General features: G+C 35.0%; 3 protein-coding genes and 1 long non-coding RNA gene across 5 annotated transcripts in view; 2 read left to right on the plus strand and 2 right to left on the minus strand.

Annotated features, from left to right (window-relative positions):
* Window positions 1-22: 22 nt before the first annotated feature.
* On the plus strand, window positions 23-9,065 carry LOC113115930 (NADH dehydrogenase (ubiquinone) complex I, assembly factor 6-like). Of its 2 annotated transcripts, XM_026283661.1 has the most exons (9): window positions 23-379; window positions 987-1,086; window positions 1,253-1,375; window positions 2,776-2,832; window positions 3,023-3,125; window positions 3,984-4,117; window positions 5,893-5,994; window positions 6,913-6,969; window positions 8,449-9,065. In XM_026283661.1, exons 1-9 carry the CDS (start codon window positions 216-218, stop codon window positions 8,575-8,577), a joined length of 969 nt encoding a protein of 322 aa, XP_026139446.1. In that variant the 5' UTR covers window positions 23-215; the 3' UTR covers window positions 8,578-9,065. The 2 variants fall into 2 exon arrangements, with proteins under 2 accessions (XP_026139446.1, XP_026139447.1); XM_026283662.1 differs by lacking the exon at window positions 23-379 and having other exon boundaries at window positions 987-1,090.
* A 5,606-nt stretch (window positions 9,066-14,671) lies between these two features.
* LOC113116813 (beta-2 adrenergic receptor) lies at window positions 14,672-17,905 on the minus strand. Its single transcript, XM_026285133.1, has 2 exons — window positions 17,382-17,905; window positions 14,672-16,675 (listed from the first exon to the last, which is right to left on the minus strand). The coding sequence occupies exon 2, from the start codon at window positions 16,555-16,557 to the stop codon at window positions 15,496-15,498; it is 1,062 nt and encodes a 353-aa protein (XP_026140918.1). The 5' UTR covers window positions 16,558-16,675; window positions 17,382-17,905; the 3' UTR covers window positions 14,672-15,495.
* A 796-nt stretch (window positions 17,906-18,701) lies between these two features.
* LOC113115931 (uncharacterized) lies at window positions 18,702-20,571 on the minus strand. The gene is made up of 4 exons (XR_003293958.1): window positions 20,500-20,571; window positions 20,227-20,294; window positions 19,413-19,430; window positions 18,702-18,876 (listed from the first exon to the last, which is right to left on the minus strand). It is a non-coding gene; the product is annotated as an uncharacterized LOC113115931 (long non-coding RNA).
* A 2,225-nt stretch (window positions 20,572-22,796) lies between these two features.
* Window positions 22,797-27,024, plus strand: part of plekhf2 (pleckstrin homology domain containing, family F (with FYVE domain) member 2) — a 29,079-nt gene continuing 24,851 nt past the window's right edge. The window contains exon 1 of the mRNA XM_026283664.1: window positions 22,797-22,994. The gene's annotated coding sequence lies outside the window, so the exon portion shown is untranslated. The remainder of the gene's footprint in view (window positions 22,995-27,024) is intronic.

The raw sequence follows: 27,024 nt of genomic DNA on the forward strand, positions 1-27,024 counted from the left end.
TGAATGTATCTAAAGTGCATCTAAATGCTAAATGAAGAATTATTAAATTTTAAATGTCACGAAAGTAGTATGGTTCACTCCGAAACGAAGCTTCGATTTGCTTTTGAGCGGAACGTACTATCAGAAGTGCTTGCTTACGGGGGAGTTGTGATGTGACGCACACGCAAGAGGAGATCAGAACGTACAGCTCAAGGATACCCAGATGCAAGTTTGCAATGGCATCCAGTATAAACATAAAGAATGGACTTTTAACAACCAAAAATTCTCTCCACATAAAGATTCCCTATCCCACATTTATACAGAGGCCAGCAGAGATCAAATGCTCAAGAGCATTAACAACAGGACAGCACAATGAACAGTACTGTATTGATGTTGTAAGGTAAGTTATTGGGTTAGTAGATTTACTTTTAGTAGTTTCATCATGTATCCCAGAATACCTTTCTGTCTTTATGTTAAATTGAATAAGAATATGGCGTGACGCTTTTTAAGTAATAATGTAAAATGCATTACATTTTGTTGTGATTAAAGTTCATGGATAAAATGGATGTCAGTTTTTAAAACCAATGCTAGACGTGTCTAGTTAATGTCTCTGTACAGATATTGAAAAAAGAGAAAACTTTTCATAAAAAATCTGAAATGCATTATGCATAAATAATGTATGAATTCATGTTCTGGGACTTTTTTAAATGAGGAAAGCGATTAATTTATGTCATAAGTGTGTAAATTCAGTGTACAAGGAAACCATTTCAGTACTTTTAAGACATTAAATCATTTGAATCTTTAAGAACTTGGCAAATATGCTTTAGGCTAGATAATCTCTTTTTTTTTATCATTTGAGAACTCTTTTTGTCACTGACCCTTATAAAGTGGTTTATATGTAATAATTGCCATGCCTACAAAAATGTCAGTCTCTATTTAGGCTTATTTAGTTTTGTAAATGTAGGTTGTTGACACTAGAGTGAATAACACTGGACTGTCATCAACAGGAAGAGGGACTATGAGGGATTTTTGTGTTCATTGCTTTTTCCTGAGGCTGTTCGTCGATCTGCACTGGCACTGAGGGCGTTCAATGTAGAACTGGCACAGGCAGGTATTCCAGATAATGAGTGCAGCAATGCACAAACTCATTTAGTCAGTTTGGTTTAAGCTAATTTACTTTTTGTACAGATATAAGAATCATAGTTTGAAAACCAACTTGTGAGACATAGAAGTGCCTGAAAAACTCATATATATTTGCGGCTTCTTTTTTCAGATTAAGGACTCTGTTTCTCAGAAAACCATTGGTTTAATGCGAATGCAGTTCTGGAAGAGTGCTGTAGAGGATATTTACAGAGATGACCATTCAGCCCAGCCCATCAGTGCAGAACTGTGGAGGGTGTGTCTTCTTTCTATAAAAGAAAATTTGTCATAATTTACATTAAAACTATCATTCAATAGTTTGGAGTCATTACGTTTTTTCCCCCCAAGACTTTAAAGGGTTAGTTCACCCAAAAATCTAAATTATATCATAAATAACTTGTTCCAAACCCGTAAGACCTCCGTTCATCTTCGGAACACAGTTTAAGATATTTTAGATTTAGTCCGAGAGCTCTCAGTCCCTCCATTGAAGCTGTGTGTATGGTATACTGTCCATGTCCAGAAAGGTAAGAAAAACATCATCAAAGTAGTCCATGTGACATCAGAGGGTCAGTTAGAATTTTTTGAAGCATCGAAAATACATTTTGGTCCAAAAATAGCAAAAACTATGAATTTATTCAGCATTGTCTTCTCTTCCGTGTCTGTTGTGAGATTTCAAAACACTGCAGTTAAGTGATATCCGGTTCGCGAACGAATCATTCGATGTAACCAGATCTTCTTGAACCAGTTCACCAAAATGAACTGAATCGTTTGAAACGGTTCGAGTCTCCAATAAGCAATAATCCACAAATGACTTAAGCTGTTAACTTTTTTTATGTGGCTGACACTCCCTCATTTGTGGATTAATGCTTATTGGAAACGTGAACCGTTTCAAACGATTCAGTTCGATTTGGTGAACTGGTTTAATTTGTGAACCGGATATCACAAACTGCAGTGTTTTGAAATCTCACAACAGACACGGAAGAGAAGACAATACTGAATAAATTCATAGTTTTTGCTATTTTTGGACCAAAATGTATTTTCGATGCTTTAAAAAATTCTAACTGACCCTCTGATGTCACATTGACTACTTTGATGATGTTTTTCTTATCTTTCTGGACATGGACAGTATACCGTGCACACAGCTTCAATGGAGGGACTGACAGCTCTCGGACTAAATCTAAAATATCTTAAACTGTGTTCCAAAGATGAACGGAGGTCTTACTGGTTTGGAATGACATAAGGGTTAGCCATTAATGACATCATTTTGATTTTTGGGGGAACTACCCCTTTAATGCATTAAATGGCTCAAAATAGACAGTTAAGACATTTCTATTGTTACAAAAGATTTTTAATAACGCTTCAAATTAATGCTGTTTTTTAAACTCTCTTTTTATCAAAGATTTGAGGAAAAAAGCTATATTTGTATTGCTGTATCTTATGTCAAGTAAACGGAGACTGCTTTCAAAAACATTGGGAAAAAAACGAAACTTGGCAATCTCCAATCTTGGCAACAGTAATGATGCCCTTTGAACTTGTATGACTTTCTTTTTTCTGTCTAATTGAAAAATGTATCTATACAATGTCCAATGCTGTTTGGATCAAAGTCTTCTTCAAAACATTGGGCACTGATATACTATAACTGTTCTGTGTTCTCAGGCAGTGAGGAAACACACATTAACAAGGAGGTGGATGTTAAGAATTATATCTGAAAGAGTAAGTACTTAGATGTCTCCTAATATACGAGTCAAGAACATACTGGAAAGTTCTCTTTAAATAACTTTGACAGCTGTCGGAGACATGCGTTTCTAATTCTAGACATTAATCTGTCTTTCAGTGAGTCGGCATATTATGCACATTATACTGTCCTCTGGCAATTGTATTAAAAACATTATGTTTTGAAAAGGAGAAAGATCTAGAGGACAAAGCATACAGGAACCTTCGGGAGCTGGAGGACTATGGCGAAAACACACAATCCTCTCTTCTTTACCTGCTTCTGGAGACACTTGGTGAGCAGACGCAGATCTCCAATTTAAAAAAATAGTTCTTTCAAAAATTAAAATTCTATCATTTACACATCCTCACATTATGGATTTGCTTTCCTCTGTGAAACACCGTTATCACCCTGATAAGTCAATTCATTGCTTAAATTTTGAAAGGAACTATTAAAATGTTATTATAGCTTAGTTTTATCATTTGTTGATTTGCACTGTGGGTTTGCAAGAATATTTCCAATGTACACTACCACTCAAAGTTTAAAGGTAAGAATTTTGAATTTTGAACTTTCTATTTTAATATATTTTAAAATGCTATTTATTTATTTATATATTTATATGAAATTATTCTAATATGCTAATTAACAGCTCAAGAAACATTATTATTATCAATGTTTAATAAAAACATTATTATTATTATTATTTTTAAATGTGGTAAATTATTTTTAGGATTCTTTAACGAATGGACAGTTCAGAAGAACAGCATGTATTTGATTAAGAAATCTTTTGAAATATTATATTTATATTATGCCTTTACTTCACTTAACTTTTCATCAATATTTGTTTGGTTTTTTTTGACCCCAAACTTTTAAACTGTTGTGTAGTTTACATTACCCCATCCTTCAAAAAGTCATAATCAGAAATTAGGCCACTGGTAATATGCTGCAGAAACTAAACTAAGGAATTCCTCAGACTAAGGAATTTTTGACTTCTGAGATGTTATTGTTTGAAAGGTGGGATATTAGATTTTTCATGATATAACTCGAAATATAATTTAAGAACGCATTTTTTTGATTAGCAAGACTATTTTACGCCAATCTGTTTTAAATTGGTCTCAAAGTTGTATGCATTGTGGATCTTTTTTTAATGTAGGTGTGAAAAATGTCCATGCAGACCATGCCGCAAGCCACATTGGCAAAGCCCAGGGCATCCTGACCTGCCTTCGGGCAACTCCCTACAACAGCAGCAGACGCAAGGTCTACCTGCCCATGGACATCTGCATGCTGGTGAGTAAATCTGCTATCAACCTGTCATCTCTGTTCCTGTCTGTAACTCCATGCTTTTCTAACATCAGAGGCGCTAGTGAAGGACTAGAGACAATCCATGTGCCAGTCAGTATATATGTGGGTGAAGCTGTCCACTCCAGTGCCCTCTCATCTGCTAAACCCAAACCCATTGGCTTTGTTTCAGCCATCTGTCACCATTTCAGCATGAACGAGCCATTAGTACTGGGATTTAGAAGATCTTGCCCTTAATGTAACTAAAGAAAAGAATATCATCTGTTGTTTATCCTCAACTAATCTCTGCTAGAGCCAGTGTACAGTATTAAAATCTAATTATGTTATGTATTGTTTGCCCTGTGATTCCACATTCACCAAAAGGGGGCACTGTTGCTTCACCATAAACAACGTAGGCATGTTTCTGAGCTTCTGAGGTTAAAACATAATTCGTTTTAAATAAATACTTCTTTATTTGTAGGTTTTTAAAGTTTTTGCTTCTTCATAGGTAATTATTTGATTGTAGCATGCGGACGTTCCTTAATAATTGTCTTTACTTATTGTTTTTTTAAACTTCCTTTCTTGAGGCAATAATGTACTTTTAAGTACACTTGTACTTTTAAACCTGTTATTGATGTCTTTAATATTGAATTGGATTATGTTGAATTAAAAAAGTCAGCAGAACTTTGAAGGTTTATCTAATTTGCAGTTGTTTAGAGAATATTTGCTCTAGGAATTGTAAACAATATTAATGTGCAACCTGTCGAGATTAGCCAAATATGTTTGTAAAACAATGAAAGGGGTATTTGTGGGTGCTTCTTTGTTAGGTAGACTGTAAATACAAGCCTCTGGGTGTATGCAAGCCATTTTTGTCAGTTTAAGGGCTCTGTTTGACGTGAAACCCCTGTTCAAGAATCAGAACAGATCAATGATAGCCTCCCGCCAGTTACACAGCCTGGTTATTCCTGATGTTGATTGTCTTGCCAATGCTTTATTCTGCCATACAGCTTTTGTTTGAGGAACAATTGGCTTTTAAATCAAAGCTTCTGCAGTATGTGTTTATTGATCACTTCACTTGCTATCGTGGATTTATTCGTGTTTGTTCATATGATCACAGTTGAGGCAGTGCAATCCAGGGGACACTTGAGTGATGAAAGTATGTCACACTTGTTTGTTTATGTCTTCGTTTGAATCTGTAGTTTCTCACATATAACTAAGTGCAATTTCAGTAAACATTTATTCTGAAGAAGTCTTGGGATGCAGAATCGTAAACGGTTCACCTCATGTTCTGCATACAGATTGTCACGTTTTCATCCAGCATACTAATTTCTTCTGCTGTTCAAGTATTTTTGTTGAATGCTGGAAAATCTATAAAGATGAATCTCATGAAAACTCAAGAAATGCCTGGGTCGTATATCACCCCAAAAGCCCAAAGAACATTATGTATGTGTATGTATATGTATGTGTATATATAGATATGTATGCATATGTATGTATGTGTGTATGTATGTATGTATAGATATATATGCATATAAGTGTATGTGTGTGTATATATATATATATATATATATATATATATATATATATATATATATATATATATATACACACACAGAGTGCAGTCTTTTTTTTCTTTTACATTTTCGGTGTGTAATACAGGTGTATTGTTGTGATGGTGCCTGAAATATGGAGCGATGAAGAAAAGATTGTGGTATCATCAAGCTCATTTTTCTATCAATCAAGAGATGGTTACTGATAATGCATTTTCACTGTTTCTCATCCAGCATGGAGCATCTCAAGAGGACTTCATCCGTGGCAGCAGGGACCAAAACGTCAGGGATGTCATTTATGACATCGCCAGCCAAGCCCATGTCCATCTCCAGCACGTATGCAAAGCTCTTTACTTTAATATCTGTTGGTAGATGGGAGATGTTGACTGTGTGTTTGTTCCCTAGTAATTTTCAATTTGCATACTAACTTCATTAGATTTCTCAAGCGAAATCACCCCTCCTCCACCAGCAGCTCTGATGACCCTTGATTGTTGCCCTCTCCTCATTAATGAATGTATTAAAAGTCCAGTGTAACCACAGGGAATATCTCCAGGAAATGCTAATCGGAGAATTCGTCAGATATTGCTCACCCTGCTTTGCATATCTGGTCAGATGGTATGAATCAAGGTTAGCGCCACATGACCTTGGTGAGGACCACTTTTAAATCACAAACAAGGGCCAAACTGAAATTTGATACTTTTAATCAAACTTTTGATGAAACTGTGTGGGTTAGAATTTGTGTGAGTCATAAAAACATGTCTGAGTCACATTTCACCTCAGAATACCATATTTTAGATTTTTGTGATAGTTAAGCATGTTGCCCAATAATACTGAAATGCATTCAGATCTGTTTTTTGCGATTCCTATAATTCTGTGTGATGATTCTCGTTACTATACCACAGTAAAAAAAAAAAAAAATCTGTATTAATAAAATGAAAACAGTTATATATACTATATTTTATACAATTCAGTAATTCTTACAAAATAATAGAACATTTATCCAGATTCAGATCAGAAAATGTACAACATATACTACCATTGGGAGTGATTATGGAACTGTCATGAAAATAAGTGCTACATTTTCAATGAAAATTTGACTTAAAAATATGATGTGAAATATGATCTGGACATGTCCAGGTTTGTTTGACCTAATTTGATTCACTTAGTAAGGCTTGTGTAGTGTAGGGTACTATACAGCTCAGCTGTGAGAATCTTGTTTTTGGTATCTTGACGCATTACTGCGCTGTCTTCCAGGCTAGATCATTCAGCGAGAACGTTCCACATGCGGCCATGCCCGCCTTCCTGCAAACGGTGAGTAATTTCATCTCTTTCAGCTCCTCTCCCCTCCCTACGCCTCACTAATGTGATGTGACACAGAGAAGCTCATGGCTTATCCTCATTCTGCCTCCAAAAGAGGCGGAGCCCCATTGAGCCTCATGACTCCTGCCCCCTAGAGGCACCACTACCAGCTCACGGTCTGATTGCACATCTTAAGCCTTTTTTTACTCTTTTACAGTCATTTCTCTGTAAGGGAGCCCGCCTCGGAGGAGGAGAGGGAATAACTCTTAGTGTATTACGAGGCAAAGCATTGGGAGGCAGGCTGTAATTTTCAGGCCAATTTCAGCCTGTTTGCAGACTCTTCAGTGTTTCAATTGCTTCGGCCAATGAAATGCTTTCTGTGAACTAAATGGCCTGTAAAGCATTGTTATATCACTTTATATTACTGTAATGTTCTGCTCTTACTTTCCATTTCCACATCCCTGTGTTTAACTGTCAGTCGCATTCTTTAAAGCCATCGTTTCCCTGCGGGCCATTTAGTGACACATTGCGCTCCACTTGCTTTGGCTGGTGTTATTCGTAACTGTGTTCTCATGAAAGGACTTTACTGTAAGCTTTGGCATTTGAGGATAGTATTTTTGTATTTGGGTTCATTTACAGTCGCAGGAAAAAGCATGTGAACACTTAGGTATTCTTCTTTTAAATTGTGAACTTAAAAATATTTTTATTGAGCTGGTCGGTTAAGTCAGTAGCCTAGGGATTCACATGTGTTTTTTTTTCAGATGTGAATTTTTGTGGTAATTTTTTTTTTTTTTTTGAAGAAATTGAATGATTTTATTCAGCATTTTAGCAAGGAATAATAAAATGACACAAAAAAATGCTGTCCTTATGACCTTTCTGTTTAATTAAGAATCCTGGAAAAATATTATTTCAACAAAAATATTCAACTTTTTGCAACATTAATAATAACAAGACATATTTCTTGATAACCAAATAATCATATTAGTATGATTTTTGAAGGATCATGTGAAATTGAAGACTGGAGTAATGGCTGCTGAATATTCAGCTTGTCATTACAGAAATAAATAACATTTTAATGTATATTAAAATAGAATTTGGTTATTTTAAATTGTAATAATATTTGACTAATATTTCACTACTGTTTTGCTGTATTACAGTTTTAGTTAGCATAATAGACTCAAAAACATTTATAAGTCTAACTGACCCCAAATTGTTCAACAGTTATGTTCAATGAAGACAAGAAAATAAAACAAATTGTGTATATATTATGACTTTTTCCTGCAGCTGAATCTCAACCCCACAATATCAAGATGATTGAAATAATTTTTTGTTGCTAGATTTTAAAAACGCATTGCTGTGTTTTGTCACCGTGTGTTACTTCCATTTTTGCCTTTGGTTCTATTTCTTTATACTTTTACGTTCTTTCAAAAATGTATTATCGTCCAGGCTTGCACAAAAGAAATGAAATGAATAGTGTGTTCGGTCCCTCAGGTTGTTTTGGAGGACTACCTGCAGAGAGTGAGGAAAGCAGACTTTGATGTGTTTCACCCCAGCCTACAAAAGAGGAATCCAATGCTGCCCCTTCAGCTCTATCTACGATCATGGAGGAAGATCTATTAATTCGTTTGATTAAATCATCCTCTGATTGTTGACAGATGAGGAAAACAAACCAAGCAGTTGTAATAAATCATCTAGCTTCTATATGATCAGAATGTTATAGTATTCCTGTCTTTTCCATGTCTGAAAGTAAAGTGTTTGATTACTCAATTTCCAAGCTTCACAGAAAATAACCACAATCAAAACAGACAAATTTAAATGTGTCTTAACTCAACAAATATAGAGATAGTACAAACTATGTCAAACTTAGTTAGTGCTGGTGGCATGAATCAAAGCAAATATTTTCCCAACTTGGTCTGTGGAACTCGTTTGGAATAAATTCAATTATTTAAGACATTTGCGAAACAAATTGGCAACAATTTTACATATTTATAGGTGAGGAATGTGTCACATGCCCTTTCTGATAGGTAAGGTCAACCAAATATTTTTCATGCTGCAAATGTGATGCAAGGTGGCATATTTTAGTGGCACAATCATGATTTTATATAGTATAGTAGCCCTCCCACTGCCACAAAAGCTCTTATCTGATCGACAAGAAAACAACTCCAGGCTGTTTGTGACTGCTCTTGAACTGCAGAGAATATTTTGCTGGGAGCGAGGTCCACTGTGTTGCTTTTCTTAACTCATTCAGGCGCTTTGATAGAAGACTGAAGGCAATACAGTGGCATGCCAAAGTTTGGGAACCCCTTGCAGAATCTGTGTTAATAATTTTAACAAAATAAGAGAGATCATACAAAATGCATGCTATTTTTTATTTAGTACTGTCCTTAGTAGGGAATTTTACATAACAGTCGTGAATCATTCCAGGTATCCACAGATGTTATTAAGAACCAAGGGTTTCCAAAGTCTTTATTTTATTTTTATTATTTTTTTCGTCTTGTCGACTATATGTAAACATTGTTTATGTAAAATATCTTACTCAGGGCGGTACTAAATAAAAAATAACATGCATTTTGTATGATCTCTCTTATTTAGTTAAAATTATTGACAGATTCTGCAAGTGGTTATCAGACTTTTTCATGCCGCTGTATATATGTATTTGTAAGCGTTATTTATTATTATATTTTATTTTTTTTCAGTAATATGTGTATTCATAGCTTAATATGTGCTTGCTGACTAGCTGAAGTAGCTTGTCCAGGCTGAAAGACCAGCTTAGACTGGTTTAGGATGCTTTTTTTTAAAAAAGGTTCATTTAAGTTGTTTTAAACAAGTTGGCGTTTTCAGTTGAGTTTAGTTTCAGAAATAACACATGTGACACATGTTCTCTCAATAATTAAACAAATCGAATAGAAACACTTTTCAATTGCATAGATAATATGCATTATAGCGTTCATCTGGTAAAATGTATAAATGGTTACTGAGCTCCTATAAGGTTCAAATGATTTGGTTTAAAGCACATACCTTTAAGACAATGAATCATCACATATTGTAAAGCACACACACAAAATGTATCAGGAGCTCATTAGTCTACTTCTCATAGATAATAAGCACATTTAAAGCTAATTTCTGTTCCCAAATCTTATCTAGTCAGTTGGGGGTCAGTGATTAAGTTCTGGCCCTTTGAATGGAGGTGCTGAAATGAAAGGAGACAAATTACAAGTAATTATCACAGTAAAACGGGCAAATAATTGCCTCCTTCACTGAGATATGTCAAGGTCATACCGAATCTTTTTTTTTTATTATTATTAAAAGTGAGCATAGACTCTTTGATCCTGACATGTACTTTTAAGGGCATTTCTTTATGTTATCTCATCCAATGCTTTATAGCATTATGCACTGTTTCCACGTTTAGATGTTTAGCATCACATTTGAATGGAAGCCTGTTTTCACTACACAATAAAAAAAATATACATTTGCAATTCTGAGAAATTTTTCGAGATATAAACTATATAAATAGATATGTAAACTAACAATTGTAAGAAAAAAAAATGTCATACACTGCTTTTATTTTTTGATTCTTTGTCAGAAACAATTTACAAAACAAAAAAACGAACACAGAATTCTGAGGGGGGAAAGTCAGAATTGTGAGGTGAAAAAAAAAGTTCTGAATTCTAATGTTATATTTTGCAATTCTGATACTCTGAACTGTGATATATAAACTCAGCATTATGAGGAAAACAATTCACATATTGTATTATTTTTGTTTTATTATTCTGTGGCATAAATGGTCTTCCATATTTCCCTCTAAGACTGAATTAGGAGAGGATGGAGAGGTTGTTTTCAGAAAGTTAGAACAGGTTTACCTTTCATTTGTTTAAGTTGTTCTTTCTGGCCGGTGGAGATGTGATGCATTTTGAAAACAGTTTCTAATTGCTGCACTGCACCTCTGCAATGGAACTGACAGCTTCTGTTGGCCCATCACGATCCTCGTATTCACATTCGAATCTTGAGATCAACTGCCTCGGTTCCCAAGGTGAAATGCTTTTCATTTCTTGACCCGAAGCAAATACCATGTCTTAATTTTTTTTTTTTTAAGTGACAACTACAATCCATCAAATTAGAAGATAACTGGCAACAAATGAAACACCTGTCATTACAAAACATGTCCAAATTATTAAATACCCATCCATACCCGTTTACAGCTGATTGCCAGTTTGATCTCTGTTCAAACTGTTTGTGATCTCGGTGTTTCATTGAAATTCCATTTATCCCTTTGAAATACTGGCTACAAGTGAACACCACACTCTTTGAATGAATGGAAACACATTTCTTTGTCCTCTGATTTACTTCATTGTTGGTCTTTCAGAACAAGAGTGCATGGAGTTAGAAGCGGTTTTGATTGTTTGAACAGTCTTTCTGCTCTGAAAAACCACACAAACATGAAAAGAACAAATTATAATTAGCATCTAAGCTCTCGTTGGCCATTTAAATACTATAGAACTAAATAGCAGTGTACAAAGATTTGAGTATAGCAATAGCACCAGATCTGCTAGATAAAACCTCTCATCTATCATTTCTGAAGACACTTAAGACAGCGAATCTTAGGACAGATAGTGAGAGCTATCTGAAAGGCCTAAAGTGTTTTCCCACAGGTTTTCATCTGCACATTTAGAAAAAAATCCCAATGTATTGTAAGTCAGTATGAGGATGAGTAAACCATTTCAGAATCGTATTTTATATATGGCTAAATCGTCTCTTTAAAAGAGAAAAGGAGCAGTTTATTAAGAAATTAAAGAAATGAAAAAAGGTGAATCTTTTAAAAGTCTTGCCACTCTTTTCCACATAATAAAGGTGAATAAGAAATTACAAAAGGACAAAAAAAAAAAAAGCACCATAAAAGGTTGTTCAAATGGATTGAAGTCTTCTGAAGTCAAATGTGTGAGGAAATTAAGGACAACAGAAGAATACATTTTGAATTTTGGATGAACTATTTCTTTGAGAAATTAATTTTAAGCCTGTACGAAGTATAAATGCACTCAAAATATGAAACTACATTTTTGGTCATTTTTAATGCTTTAAGTAATTATGCAGCACATGAACTCTTTGATACTATCTACATTATTATCAGTCTGAATCAGTGCTGAAAATCATCACTTTAGTTCTTTTATTCTTTCAGACACAATTATCATGTTAGATCACTGGCATATGAAGTCATTGAATGCATTTCATCCTTTGCATCTGTGCCATGCATAATGAGGGGTATTGTGTCTCTGATCAACTGTTCTGCCATTTCTCATTTTCGCATGGATTCCACCAAAGTGATATATTTAGGGTCATTTTCTTTAAGCACAGACAGACCTGTAAAAACGGCATACTGATTGCCAAATAGAACAGAATCTGAAGTGGAGTAAAATAACTGCTGCTGGACTTAAGTCATTGCTCATTTTATAGCACACAATACATGTAGAACTTTTTCTCCCAATGTTTTCTAAGGTCTTAATTTAAAAACTTTAATGAATGTAACCATCACAAATGAAACCAATACATCAAATGTGACTTTCACATGTTCCATGCAAGCAAACAGCCACCAGCAAAGGCAAATTAGAGTAATGCGACCTTCCTCCTAGTATGATGTGCCAGTTTTATGGAGGCAATTCCGGGTCATATTTGTTATGGATGCCAGACACACATCCTTCATTATGACCTTATAAATGTCAGATTAAATTGGCTTGTTTTGCAGGGCATAAATGGACAAACAAGAACTCTGGAGTAATGAAAACCACTTTCTCCAAACACTTCTAGAAATGTAGCATTTCATGAACTCTATTAGGACAAAATATGGGATGACTAAGATGAAATATAGTGCTACAATACCAGCACTAAATTCAATTACATTTATGGCACAGAATTGTGTATTTTAGATATTCTATGGTCTCAAAGTGAGGTGAACGTACATACACATATGTCCTGTCCTCCTGCACATACACGTGACTGGTGCACTCTCCAGAAGGTTACAACGTGTAGAGAAAAAAAAAAGAAAGAAAATGAAACATTATTTACCAGAGGTCCTATGAGTAAGCAGCTGCCATATTTTGTTGTGATAAATAACAATCTTGCTATTGCTCCACTGGAATGACATTGAAATAAAAAAAAATAAAAAAAGCTAAAGCCAAGCCATCTGCCCTCCTCCCAAGGTCTTATGGGAATTGGACAGCCCCCGGGTTCAGAACTGGACCCTCCAGGCTTGTCACATCTATGAGGGGACGAATGATTGGAGATTCACCAGACACTAATCTCCGAAACAAGATTAAAGACAGTTTAGCAAAATTCTGATTTGAGATTAACATGGCTGACATTTGCCTACTCTGCTGGATCTTCAGATGCATCATGTAGTTGCATCACATCTGTGTGAGGGTATTTGCAAGAAGAGGGATAAGAGGTTTTGACGGGTAAGTTGTCCATTTGAGCTGTTAAGGCATGTGTAAAGCACAGAGATTGAGCTGTTGATGACAGATTTTACATTTTTGGGGCGGACTATTCCTGTAATCAGTATAGTCTATTTAGATATTAGAGGATAAGTTGCTTATAAAATTTAAAAGTAAACGTTTTAAATGCACTGTCATTGTCAGATCTATATATATATATATATATATATATATATATATACAGTACAGACCAAAGTTTGGAAACATTACTATTTTTAATTTTTTTGAAAGAAGTTTCTTCTGCTCATCAAGCCTGCATTTATTTGATCAAAAATACAGAAAAAAACAGTAATATTGTGAAATATTATTACAACTTAAAATAATAGTTTTCTATTTGAATATTTATTTAAAAAAATGTATTCCTGTGATGCAAAGCTGAATTTTCACCATCATTACTCCAGCCTTCAGTGACACATGTAACATCCAGTCTATCACATGATCATTCAAAAATCATTCTAATATTCTGATTTATTATGAGTGTTGGAAACAGTTCTGCTGTCTAATATATTTGATGAATAAAAGGGTAAAAAGAACTGCATTTATTAAAAAAAAAATTATAATAATATATTCTCTTCACTTTTTATCAATTTAACACATCCTTGATGAATAAAAGTATTGATTTTATTTTTAAAAAAGAAGGAAAAATAATTACTGACCCCAAATTACTGACCAGTAGTGTATATTGTTATTACAAAATATTTATATTTTAAAAACATTTTTTTTTTACTTTTTATTCATCAATGTATCCTAAAAAAGTATCACATGTTCTGAAAAAATATTTAGCAACAGATCTGTTTCCAACTTTGATAATGATTCATCATATTAGAATGATTTCTAAAGGATCATGTGATAATGATCCTAAAAATTCAGCTTTGCATCACAGAAATAAATGATAATTTAAAGTATAATAAATTTTAAAACAATTATTTTAAATTGTAATAATATATCACAATATTACATTTTTTATCTGTATTTTTGATCAAATAAATGCAGGCTTGATGAGCAGAAGAAACTTATTTCAAAAACATTAAAAATAGTAATGTTTCCAAACTTTTGGTCTGGACTGTATATATGACAGGAATTTAAAGTATATTTATAGTAATAATTCAATACAGAACAGACTTTTAATGAAGAATACTTTATTGTTTATAGTACAAAACTGTGCAAAAGAATAATGGTCTAAATAAATAATAAGCATCAACCATGGGGTTTTTGGTATAATGTTTTGGCCCTTGACAAGAGTTACAAATTACACATTTGATATGAATACACTGATGAGAAAATGCATTTGTCTTTTATGACACAGCCTTCTAACACTAACCTAGGTTTTTATTATAAAAATTACACAAGCCAATAAACAATGAACCCTATAATAATGTATACTTTTTATGTTTTTACATTAATCCTTATAAGTGTCAGTTATTGACCAGTGTATATCCACACATTTAATTTAAGCCACAATGTCTCAAAATATCAGTTCTCCACAATGAAAAAAAGATGTCAAATTAAAATTCTAGAGGAGCATCCATGTAATGTGTATGATGACCCCACCACTTTTTTTTTTTCGTGGGACTGTCATGATCCATGTTTATGGATATATTCAAGTACAAGGTGAAATCATGTGACATAATGCTATGAGTCATGCAAAGTTTAGAATAAATCAAAAGAGGGGACCTGAGAATAGTGACATATGCCAGGTGGTTATGAAGGCCTTAAATTCCACTGGCTTCAATAGGCATCTTGTGGCCTAACGGTTGCAAATCTAGGCTAGGATAATAATCATAACATTTGATTACAAGGAATGGCCCATGTCCTCAATGTGTCTACAAGAAAGCCAGTAAGCCTCAAGTTGATCCAGGGGGACTAAAAAAGCTGGCAGGTTAAGCTGGAAACTGTTTCTAGCTGGTCTGGACCCAGGAGCAGCAACAAACCAGCTATAAGCCATTTTAACCAGCTTGGTCCATCTAATGCCCAGCTAGAAACCAGATACTAAGGGGTCTGTAATAAATATAATAAGCACCACCTGAATCGGGCTACTGCTCAGTTATATCATTAATTAGGTTTGCTTGACTATTTCTTCATTGTCTTTCCCTCCATTTACAGTGTTTTCATACTCAGTCTTCTTAGGCGCAGTGTTAAATTGAGCGGATATGAGCAGCTGATACGCGCGACTTCTAAACTTCTGGTCCCTCGCGCCGTATATAATAACATTACAGCAGCTGTTTGAGGTCAAAATCCAAAAGGCAAAAAACGCAAAATTGCACCATTCATTTCCCAGCACATTTCCAACTACAAACACGGCGATGGGAGTGAAAGAAGCGGTGAAAGCCAGCGTCAGAGTGCCTATCGTCTTGGCAGCCTTGATGTCGGAGAAGGTTGGTTTCGTTGAGCTTTGACTCTCGTTCTCTGCAAGATGTTTTCTTCTTTTTGAATGCTGGCGGATTGTGGTGAGGGATATGATATTGATGACAATAGTACCTCCGAGTAGCGTAAAATCAAAGGCAGGGAAAAGTAAGAGAATGTTCCATGCTTGGGAAGGGAAGTCTGCGCTTCCAAGCGCGTAATTGCACATGCGACTGCAAGGATTGTACTCCAGCGCGATTTGATCGCTGAAAACCAATGGAGATATTGCCAGGAAAAAACTGCCCATCCAGGAAAAGACTATTAGTATGCTTGTTCTTTTTTTAGTTATGACTGATTCCTTGTGCAGTGGCCTCAAAACGGCAATGCTCCTTTCAATAGTCAGGAGGAAAATTGTTGTAATGGAAACTAAAGTGCATCCCGCAAACACAGGTCCGATAAAATTGCACGGGTGGAGAGGTGTGGCTTGGGAATTGCGCGCTGTCCACTCTGGCATTGAATTGTAGATCATGAGAGATACTTCTGCGTAAACGGAGACGGGCACCACAAAAATCCCCACAGCTAGGTCTGCCACGGCCAGTGAGGCTTTTAAATAACCCTGTGGAGTGTGGAAGTGTTTCGTTCCAACGACCACTGCTAATGTCAGGAGGTTCCCGAAGAGTATAGCAAGTATCAGTGATATCATGAAGACCACCATGAGTATCTTACTGGTCGTGGTACAGCAACACACGCTGCAGTTTGCGAGCTCCTCTGGCATCCTTGTTCAGCTGCGCGTAAAATTCCTGTCAGTAGCACAGTGGTATTTCTCCTTCTGGCTCGGAGGCAAGGCACAGCAACCTGCTCATGGTGGTCTTTCCAAATTGAGAAATTCACTCCTGCCAAGAATGATATAATGATGAAAATGAATGTGTGAGTAGGTTAATGGTCACACTTTTTCAGGGAAAGGATATTCCACGAAAATGGTGCCATAATATTTGTACCCAAAGATATCAGCCACGAAATACTGACACCAGACACAATAATTGGTATTAATTGGCATTTTGGGCACATCGAGAAAAAAATAATAATAATAAAAAATAAATAAACTGTATTAGGAATAATATACATTGTGATTGAAATTGTACAAGCTACATTGTATTTTTTTCAGTCTAGATTTTATTAAAAAAAAAATTTTTTTTTATCTTTTCTCATTTTAGTGTACATTTTATTAGAACGAACTTAAGTAGCCTAAGTTATAGATTAGGTGCATCAACCCTATTGTAACTAGCAATTATTAAAACAACACAATTCCATAAAATAAATATTTTAAGCATGCTAACTTTTCATGGATAAAGCTATCACACATCTGTTTATGCATATTATTAAAAAATGTACCCGTGAGTATGTTTAAAATCTTGAATAACTTTAAAACCACGTTTTCAAATGGAAAAGACTCACAAAATGACACTGGGAAATGTCACTAAACACCTCAATATTAGAACAAAAGGCTAAAGGAAAACCATTTGAGTTACCAATTAGGCTACTACATGTGGATAGTGTAAAGCATCTAATTGTAATGCGGTACAACTGATGTGGACGTACCTTGAAATGAAAATCCATATCTCCAACTTCTCGGCGCCTTCTAGCACATCTGAAAAAATATTGTCTACGAGTAAGGGCTATTCTGCCAAGATTCTTTATATATATGTATACAGTTTATAAGCAAACACCTTGACAAACTTTGCACCAGTTATGCATTTGGAGGAATGGGGAAATGTCCACTAGAAGCCCCTGTGTCTGACTGCTCTTTACATTACGCGTGTGCACGAACAGCCTTGAGCGCGAGGAGTGATGCCAGTCTGACGTGCGCTGCAGCAGTCACTGGATTCCCCAGAGGCTATTGTTTACTTTTCCTTCAATTACTACACAGGCATAATCATTAGAGATTATCAATCACGAGTAGTTATCAACCAGTGGCTCCGTTATAAGAGCACCGCATCATGCTTAAAAAGCAATTGTGTGTATCATTGATATGCAACATTCAACGAACAAAGTCAGAGCTAAAATACCTGATAAAAGAAAAAAATTGCAGTTGCCTGAATCCTTTGTGTGTGTGCACACACAGGCACCTGGGGGCAGCAGAGAGTTATACTGTTTACACATTTGTCTCACAATTTCTAACTAGAAAGTAGAATAACAACGCTGCTGTCAACGTAATTGTAATTAGAAAAAAAAAAAAAACATTTACAGTTTTAGTTTTAGTGTGGTGCATGGATATCATGTTCAGATGACAAGGCTGTTCTCTGCAGAAACAAGAAATACAGTTAGTGAGCCAAATATACATGTGCTGAATCATCAATGGGCGCTTCCTTCACACAACAGGAAAACACTTTTAGGATTCTTTGACTAAGAAAACAGTGAAATGCATGCTGGCACTTTTAGTATTTACTAGAGTACTTACATGAAGTGTCAGACGATATTATTTGATACAACATTTATGCTTTTCATCTTTAAAAAAAAAGCAATATGGCAACAGCTAGATAAGACCCAGATAGCAAACAGTCATTGAAACTATGCTGAATCAACATCCCGTTGTCAACATTAAGTCATTGAATCAACATCGAACTCTGATGTTGATTCAACATCATTTTGCACCCTGATTTAATATTGAAACAATGTTGAAATTCTGTCCATAGATCAACGGAATTTCAATGCTATTTCAATTATCAGGAATATTGAAACAATGTTGAAATTTCAACTGAACCAAGGATCAACGTGATTTCAATGGAATTTCAATCGTTTTAAAATGTTAATTTTAAATGTAATGCCATAAATTAAATAGCCTGCTTTATCTACAGCCAGGATGTAAAAAATTAATGGAACATTTAAAATCTTGTATAAAACACAGAACACACCACACTATTTAAAATCAAATTTATGTTTATTAGCCTCTCTACTCTTTATTTACACTTCATTGTCATCTGATGCCTGCATAAGTTGTCGTCCAGTCCCTCCTGCCCGGTCTGGCGAATAGCGCAACCACTTTTGGGTGAAAATTGGGTGATGGTAGCTGTCCCCATCTGCTGAGTAAGAGCATCTAAAACAGAAAATAAAATCACAATGCAAAACAAATATAGCATTTAAGTTAAACAGAACATATATTTGAACAAATTCAGTAGCCTAGGCCTATGATTTTTCAATGATCGGATAAGGCAATAAGTCCTCGTGTTGTAGGCTAGATCATATTTCCCCTATATTCAAAGCACTTTTCAAAACTGCCTGTTCATGGATGTATTCGAATTAAAGGGAGGCAAAAAGGATTAGCTTGCAGTGACCTCTTTCATAAGGAAAATGTATGAGGCCAATTGACTCAAAAATGTTTATGTTTATTATTTCATTGGTTCAGAAGTAGTTGTTAACTCCACAAATTTAATATAAATAACTGGATACTAATTAAATAGTTAATGTAGATTAGAGTTACCATAGACAAAAGATGTTTTGACAAAATAATCATAGACAAAAACCGTTGCATTCAGTTTTTGATGAGGTTTTGGGCTGGAAAACCAATTGCAAGTGGTGCAAGTTGTTTGCAGAAATAAAATAAAATGAAATCAAAAATGTTGTTTTGCTTACTTGGTGTGCAATAGTGATCTGTAAAAGAACAGAAAAGACAAAAATCTCTGTTAAAAACAGCAATTAAAATTCACAATCATACAGTGTGACTGTACTTTATACATATGTACTCAGGTAACCAATCTGTTATTAAAAAAATTTAAAAAAAGAATATAAACAACATAATATACAAATTAAATATACAGTGGTTTATTCTTTTCAGCTACAGTTGATGTAATAGTAGCATTCAAGAAATAAATGTAAAATATAAAAAACGAAATACACTTTAATGTAGGCCTATAAAATATACAATTCTCATTAAAGCTAATGAATTACGCCCCATTAACTGGACTCCCCCGGCATCTCAGATCACCATAAATGTTAAAGGGATTTGAATGCTAAAATATTTTATTTTTTTATGCTGCACTTTCTTCCTATAGTGAATATCAAGCTACAATATATCTGTTTGTCAGCTCAAATGTTTCAGTGGTAGAACTTTTGCCTGGTGTGTCAGAGGTCTGGGTTTAGGTATTAAAATGAAGTACAATAGTTGTGCAAGTACAATGCTGTATCACTTGCGACGCAAACATCCAAAAGCAAATGAAAGCCGATGAGTACAACTGATGAGTAGTTTACACTTTAGATTAGGGGGTGCAGAAAGCTTTGTAAATTATTTATAATGTTTATTGAGATAATAGTACAATGTTGACATTTCAATGGTTTATAAGTGATTAATAATATATTAACTAGTAAATATTAACCATTAAGGATTTTGTTTGACTCAGTTGTTTACTGAAGGCCCTGACTGAAACCCCAGGGTACTCAGGGTACTTACTGTCTGACAGGAGGTTCACTCAGACTCTGCTCATCATCACTGAAGAGTCCAGGAACAAAACAAGCAATCTGACACAGAGACAACAATATTTACTCTGCAGTTCCAGGTTCATTAGAAGGAAACAAGATAAAGCAGAGGTAAAATGCAGATAAAAGACAGAATAATATATATAACAACAATAATAACATATGTAATATACAAATTCTACTACTAATAATATAATCTTAAAATAACAGAATCTATATTTTTAATTTTAGGATGAGTGTGACTTACGTTTTGATGTCAGGGACTTCTTAAATTTGGTGAAATATATTCTGAAAAAGGCATATTAATGTATTTCATGAGCTTCTTTTCATGAGTTCACCTGTATTTCTAAGTCAGTATCTCCCGTCAGCAACATTTCTGAAGGGAGATACTGACTTAGAAATACAGATTTACTGAAGAAGCTCATGAAATACATTAATATGCCTTTTTCAGAATATATTTCACCAATTTTCTTTTCAAAAATCTTGGAGTTTCACTTTGTTCTGTATAGTTTCTTTCTGTCCTCCTGAAATCACAGAACAATTTGTATTAATATCTGTTTATCATGAAATATCAAAACTCATGTGAACTTGTTTTCAGCCGATTAACGTTACACTCTCAGTGTAAGTGACGTCATCGATTCAGTAAATCAGCCTTTTCTAAAAAAAAAAAAAAAAAACCAGACAAATCACCAGCAAAACATTCACAGAGCCATCAAAATATCTCACACACACGACGATTTGATGAAAAGCCCAGAGTTTCATCAACAAGAGCTCAAAATTAGCCTAACATTACCTGAAAACTGCTAAGATAGATGCTAACGGACTTTTTCGAAGACACTAAACCATTTTTATAAAATAAATTTAATTGAAACATGTCAATAACAAGTAAGAAACGTGTCAGAAACATTTGTATATCATATTTGTATGATTTTAGCGACTAAACTTACCTAAAACAGCGTAAACCGCAGCGAGAGACGGAGATTACTGTTTGCCAGTAACGTTTTTTTTGTTGACGCCCCGCCGTTTCCATGGCAACTCTGCTCCCCGCTCGCGCAGAACTCACCGCACACACAGCATTCACACAAACAAACATCTCGAGTTAAAACATTACATTTATAATGTACAGCCTCATTCAATAATCACTCACTATAGAGACGGATTCTTTCTGGCAGCCTGTAAAAGAGTGAAAAACACGACGATAAAGGAGTCAGGACTTCTCTTTAATAAACCGCTTTTACATTTTCCCTCTGAGAAACTGCTGGACACGAAAGGCTTTAACATTAATTTACCGTGACCGTTGTCTAAACAAGTTAACGGTAACATTATTTGAAAATGAGCCAGTCTCTTCAGCTGCCCACAGACTGTATAAAAACACACCGCGTGCCTGTGCTGTCTGGGTTCATATCGAACATTAAGCAAGCTTACCTGTACGCTTGTGCCAAGGGTCCAGAAATGAGCTGTGTCCGGTGCAGTACGTTGGGTATACCACCCGTTGATCTCCCGGTCAACCAAAAATCGATGGATTTTCAATCATATTTCCCGGTCAACTATATTTCGATGCAATTTCTATCATATTTCCTGGTCAACTATATTTCGATGCACTTTCTATCATATTTCCCGGTCAACTATATTTCGATGCATTTTCAATCATATTTCCTGGTCAACTATATTTCGATGCATTTTCTATCATATTTCCCGGTCAACTATATTTCGATGACTTTTCAACAACCGCATCCTTTCTCTGTCCACTATAAATCAATTACTTTTCAACACATTCAGGGACCCGGTAACCAAATATCAATGCTTAATCAATCATAAAGATAACTATGGATCAATGTTGTTCCAATATTGTTGCCATCAACATTAATAACATCAGGTTTTCATCGATATGATAATGGTGATTCAACATTTATTTTGCATTGAAATTTCAATATCAACCATAATGATGATTCAGATGGAAAAACAATGTTTATTCAATGTTGGCTTGCTGTCTGGGGAGGCTCATATTTACGGTATAGGATGGGGTCTTTATATGTCAGTGGGTTACAAAATTATGCTGATAGGCCGAAGGTGAAAGGTTACTTCTTCCTCAAATTTGATAATGTGATATTCATAACGTATCCTCTACAAAGATAGTCAAAGACAATAGAATATTTGAAAACAGAATTACCCACATTTTGTGTCATGCATAGTCATCATAGCTATGTCTCAACTTAACCGAGAAAGACAAATGTCATTTGTGTTGGCTGCAGACCTTAATCATTGACCAGTAAAACGAAAGATTATGTCTTAAAACTACACTAACCCTTTAACTACTCGATTGAGTTATTAAACCTGCTGATAACCTCACACACTAATTCTCATGACTCATTTTATGGCAATTATAAAGGCGGTTATAAACGTGGGCTCTTTCCAAAAAAACATGCAAGTGCATGTTCCCAACGAGAAGGAAAAGCGAAAGGCATTACATGATCGCCAGTCTACGGTAAATACAAGGATCAGTGTTTATCCAGATTAGTCCCTGCCCCTTCTCCCACACCACCCCGACCCAGAGTCACGCTAGTGACGCTTACATTCCCTGCTCCTGCCCTCAGCCATATTGAAAGTGCAGTTTCCGAGTTTGGCTGCCCGGGAAAGTGGCAAAAAACTTCCATCTAACGCTTTTTGATTTTGGAATTTAAGTATTTTGCCCGTTGGAAAACTTACAAGAGATTGTGGCTCCGCGTCTACAGCCGTCGATCGGTAAGTGCGCGCGTGTCTGTCTAAATTTACCAAGCGCTGGTTTCCATTCGCGCCTGTCAGAGCAAGTCTGCGTTGTAATTGTTTAACTACTGCTTGTGTACCGTGGTTCGCTTTATTATTTTGCTACATTAGTTTAAGTGAAATGTGTTTCAGTCAGGTAAGTTTGAAAGCTGTAGGAAGAAGTTAAGGAACTATTCGTGCGTTATGGGACAGTCCGAGCGCCTTGCTAGCTTGTAGCATGCTAACTTGAGGAAAAAGTTAAGTCAACGATGAAATGTAAAACTAACTTCACAACAATAACAACATATGTCGTTTGCTATTTAGATATGTTCATCTAATTCATAACTCATGTTAGCCAGCCAGTACTAAGTTCTTGTGCAAACTCTGTGAAAGTAGCTTCTCTTTTAGTTGTTTTAGTTGTCAGTGTCAAAACAAGAAACCCAAAAACGTTAAAGTTGGAGCTATATGACAAAGTAGCGTTACCTTAAATCTGTTTGGTTTAAATATTTGCGTTTTTGACTTGACAAAACATCAGAACTTTTCCTATTACTATCTGCCTGTGTGACAGCCACATCTGCCTGGGTGACTCATCGAAACTAACGTTACATAGTGCAAACCACCCAACTCTGCTCCTTGCTTCACAGCGTGGTTTCAGTCATATAGTGATGGGAAAATCGAGGAGTAGCAGATTCTCTTCTCTCAAATCGCTTGTCAACGAGACTATTTGCAATTGCTTTAGATTTAAGGTTACATCAGTTCACTAGTTACAAGTTGCGGTGGTTAACTTGGCGGAAAAACTTGATCGACATGCCATGGGTAATATTAATATTATACACAGCATGCAACTGTGCACGATCAGGATGAAATTAAATTAACACATGAATCCAAACATATTTTAGCAGTAGAGGCATTATGAAACTTTAATTTAGTTGCTGTTAAACCATGAATTAAGGAAGCAGTCTTAGTCTGATACTTTTGCTTCCCCTACAAAATTTATAAAGATATATACATATACGTATTATATATATATATATATATATATATATATATATATATATATATATATATATATATATGTATGTTTTTTTTTATGACCTCACACTGAGCATTAATTTTAGAATGATTTAAGATGAGGTCCTCAGAAATGTTTCATATATTCTATCGTCACAGTTTCACTTCTGCATTCATATGGCTGTTTGATTCACACCTGCACTTTTAAAAAGGGCTCTGCAGTTGGGTGTTTTTATTTGTGAAGATAGATGCTGTCATATATTCATGGATGTATTTTAATGGACTTTTCTTGTAATTTTGGCTTTGCTGTTCCTTCCTTTTGTGACTTTGTGCAAAGTTCTTGAAAGTAGAGACTGATCTCTCTCTTCAGTATCTCTATGTATACATTCATGCATGCGTTTATGTATGGTCAGTACTAGGGATGCACGATAATATCGGCACAATATCGGTATCGGCCGATAAAAGCTCAAAATGACAATTATCGGTATCGGCCGATATGAATATTTCTGCCGATGAGCCAAACCGATATTCTCCAAGTGAAATAATTGACCTGTTTTTCAGATGTGAATGTCAGTCTACATTTGTAAAATAATACATTTATGGTAGAATCAGTACAGAAGAGATACATGGATTTCTCTTCAGTAAAATTAAAGTTTAAATATATCAGTATATATTTGTATATATATCGATATCGGTATCGGCATCGGCCAAAATTATTTTGAAAATATCGGCATATCGAATATCGGCCAAAATCCAATATCGTGCATCCCTAGTCAGTACTAATAAATAAAAAAAATATTTTCAACTTTGAGTGTTTGACACTTGATATGCAAAACGAGAACCTATTCTAAAATGTAAATTCCTGCATTTCAGTGCAGAGATAATAATTGGACTGCATAAATAAAAAACATTTTATTATGAATGTTTTAAAGGTGACATATCATGAAAATCTGACTGTTTTTAACAGGTTTTAAGTGCTATAATCAGGTCCCGGGTCAATCTACCAACCAAGGAAATACAGAACTATTTGCACTGTATTTATCAGTGGGACAATATTTATACAATACTACAACCTAGAAATAATTTGCAGGTCTCAGCAGCACGAATTATGTGCCCAGCTACATCTGATTCAAATATTATGCTAATTAACAGTGAGCGGTGGTTTCAGACATTACGGTGCTTCACTCGCACTGTCTCTTATTCTGTCTGAAAGAATGAAAGAGCTGTGGTGAAGGTGGAGCGATTCGAGCAATCAGATGAAAGCAGCGTTTAAGCTCCACCCACAAGTGCGAATGAAATATTGAAGCCATAAACCGAAATGATCAAAACGTACATGGACCAACTGTCTTGTCCATGTACTCTTACTTGAATCCTCTTCTTGAGACTTCAGTCTCTTGATCTTCTGCAAGCCCCGCCTTGTTCACGCAGTGATTGACGTGGCATGAGGGGGCGGAGACATGATCGACTCGGAATGCATTTTCAATGTGCACATTGAATTTTTCTACATTCATTGTGGGACATTGAATGAAAATGCAATCGTAAGTGTCTTGACTGTGAGTGTTAATGCAATTAAGAAAAATAGCATTTGAATGATAATTTTGCCACAGTTGTTATACATATCTAATCATTTCTGTAATACATTTTAATTTTAATTTTGCAACTTATAAAGTGTTAAAATTAGTATTCATTTTACATATTAAAACTAGTGTGTGAAATGGCAAATGAAAATTATGTAATTTAATTTTAATTTTCATTTTGCACCAAACGTTGCACAAATGTATTGGAAAATGTAAATGTAACACAAATGCATTGCCATTTTACATATTGCATTGTCATTTTGCATATTACATTCCAAATTGAATATTGCTACCCATATGCTTCCATACCCTCGCAACTGTAGACGGTAATGTTTTCTCTTGTCTTCTTGGTTCTAAATAAATGCGACTTTTAGTCCAGTGCGACTTATATATGTTTTTTTCCTCATCATGACGTATTTTTGGACTGATGCGATTTATACTCAGGTGTGACTTATAGTACGAAAAATACGGTAAGTGTTCTGTCTTTGGCTGCACAGACGAGAACAGAACACTAGATTCCTGGCCTCAGAGGAGACAACAGAGCAGTAGATTTATTGATTTATTTACTGTATATTGCTGCTTCCACACAGATCTAAAATCTTAACAGACATAACAAAAAACTGTTTAACATAAACTTGTGTGAATAAGAACTGAGTTCAGTACTCCCATGCTGTGACCGTGCTTTCTGTCCATGTGCTTCAGATGTGTGCACTCAGAAAGCCATATATCAGAAGCATGGTTTCGATAAACATGATAATCAGATGTTTTTAGCAGGTCCAAGCTGTAATGATGCAGCTCTAATCTGCAAAAGGGGCAGGGAGCAGCAGCTTTTTCGCATTTAAAGAGACAGGCACGAAAAAAAAAGCGTGTTTCTGCTTCCACTAAAAATTTCAAATTTTCAAAATGGTGTATTAAATGATCTATGGAGAACTGTGAGTTGAAACTTCACAGTCGCATTCTGGGGACACCAGAGACTTATGCCCCTTTTTACATTATGTGATATAATATATTACCTTTAATTATTTTAAATGTGTTATTGTAAATTATGATTGTTATTCATATGCTTAAAATTAATAGTTTATATATTAATAAACTATTTTATATATAAAAAGTACGTGAAAAAAAGTAAGTAGTGACCCCCCCCCACCCCAAAAAAAAGCATCTTTACCAACTTTGCTTAATACTTCCACTTCATTACTTGTTGCTCACATTGAATACAATTGGTCTCATTTCCCTAATAAAGTAAAAATAGTATTTTTTCTGAAAAAAAAATATTATTAATGGACATGTCAAGATTAGCTCTTTAAAGTTTCATTCTGTTAGACTTTGAGTTGATTTAGTTTCTACATTACATTCTAGTCATTACTCTGCCATTGACCTTAGCGTGTTTGCTGTGATTTAGTGCAATGATTATTTTAAGCAAACATCTTAATTGTGCAATA

Source organism: Carassius auratus, chromosome 16, assembly GCF_003368295.1.
Source record: "Carassius auratus strain Wakin chromosome 16, ASM336829v1, whole genome shotgun sequence".
Taxonomy (NCBI): domain Eukaryota; kingdom Metazoa; phylum Chordata; class Actinopteri; order Cypriniformes; family Cyprinidae; genus Carassius; species Carassius auratus.

Coding starts and splice junctions, on each gene's coding strand:
- LOC113115930 (XM_026283661.1), top strand. CDS start 216: ATGGCATCCAGTATAAACATAAAGAATGGACTTTTAACAACCAAAAAT. Junction 380..986: donor TACTGTATTGATGTTGTAAG/GTAAGTTATTGG, acceptor TGTCATCAACAG/GAAGAGGGACTATGAGGGAT. Junction 6,970..8,448: donor TGCCCGCCTTCCTGCAAACG/GTGAGTAATTTC, acceptor TCGGTCCCTCAG/GTTGTTTTGGAGGACTACCT.
- LOC113116813 (XM_026285133.1), bottom strand. CDS start 16,557: ATGCCAGAGGAGCTCGCAAACTGCAGCGTGTGTTGCTGTACCACGACC.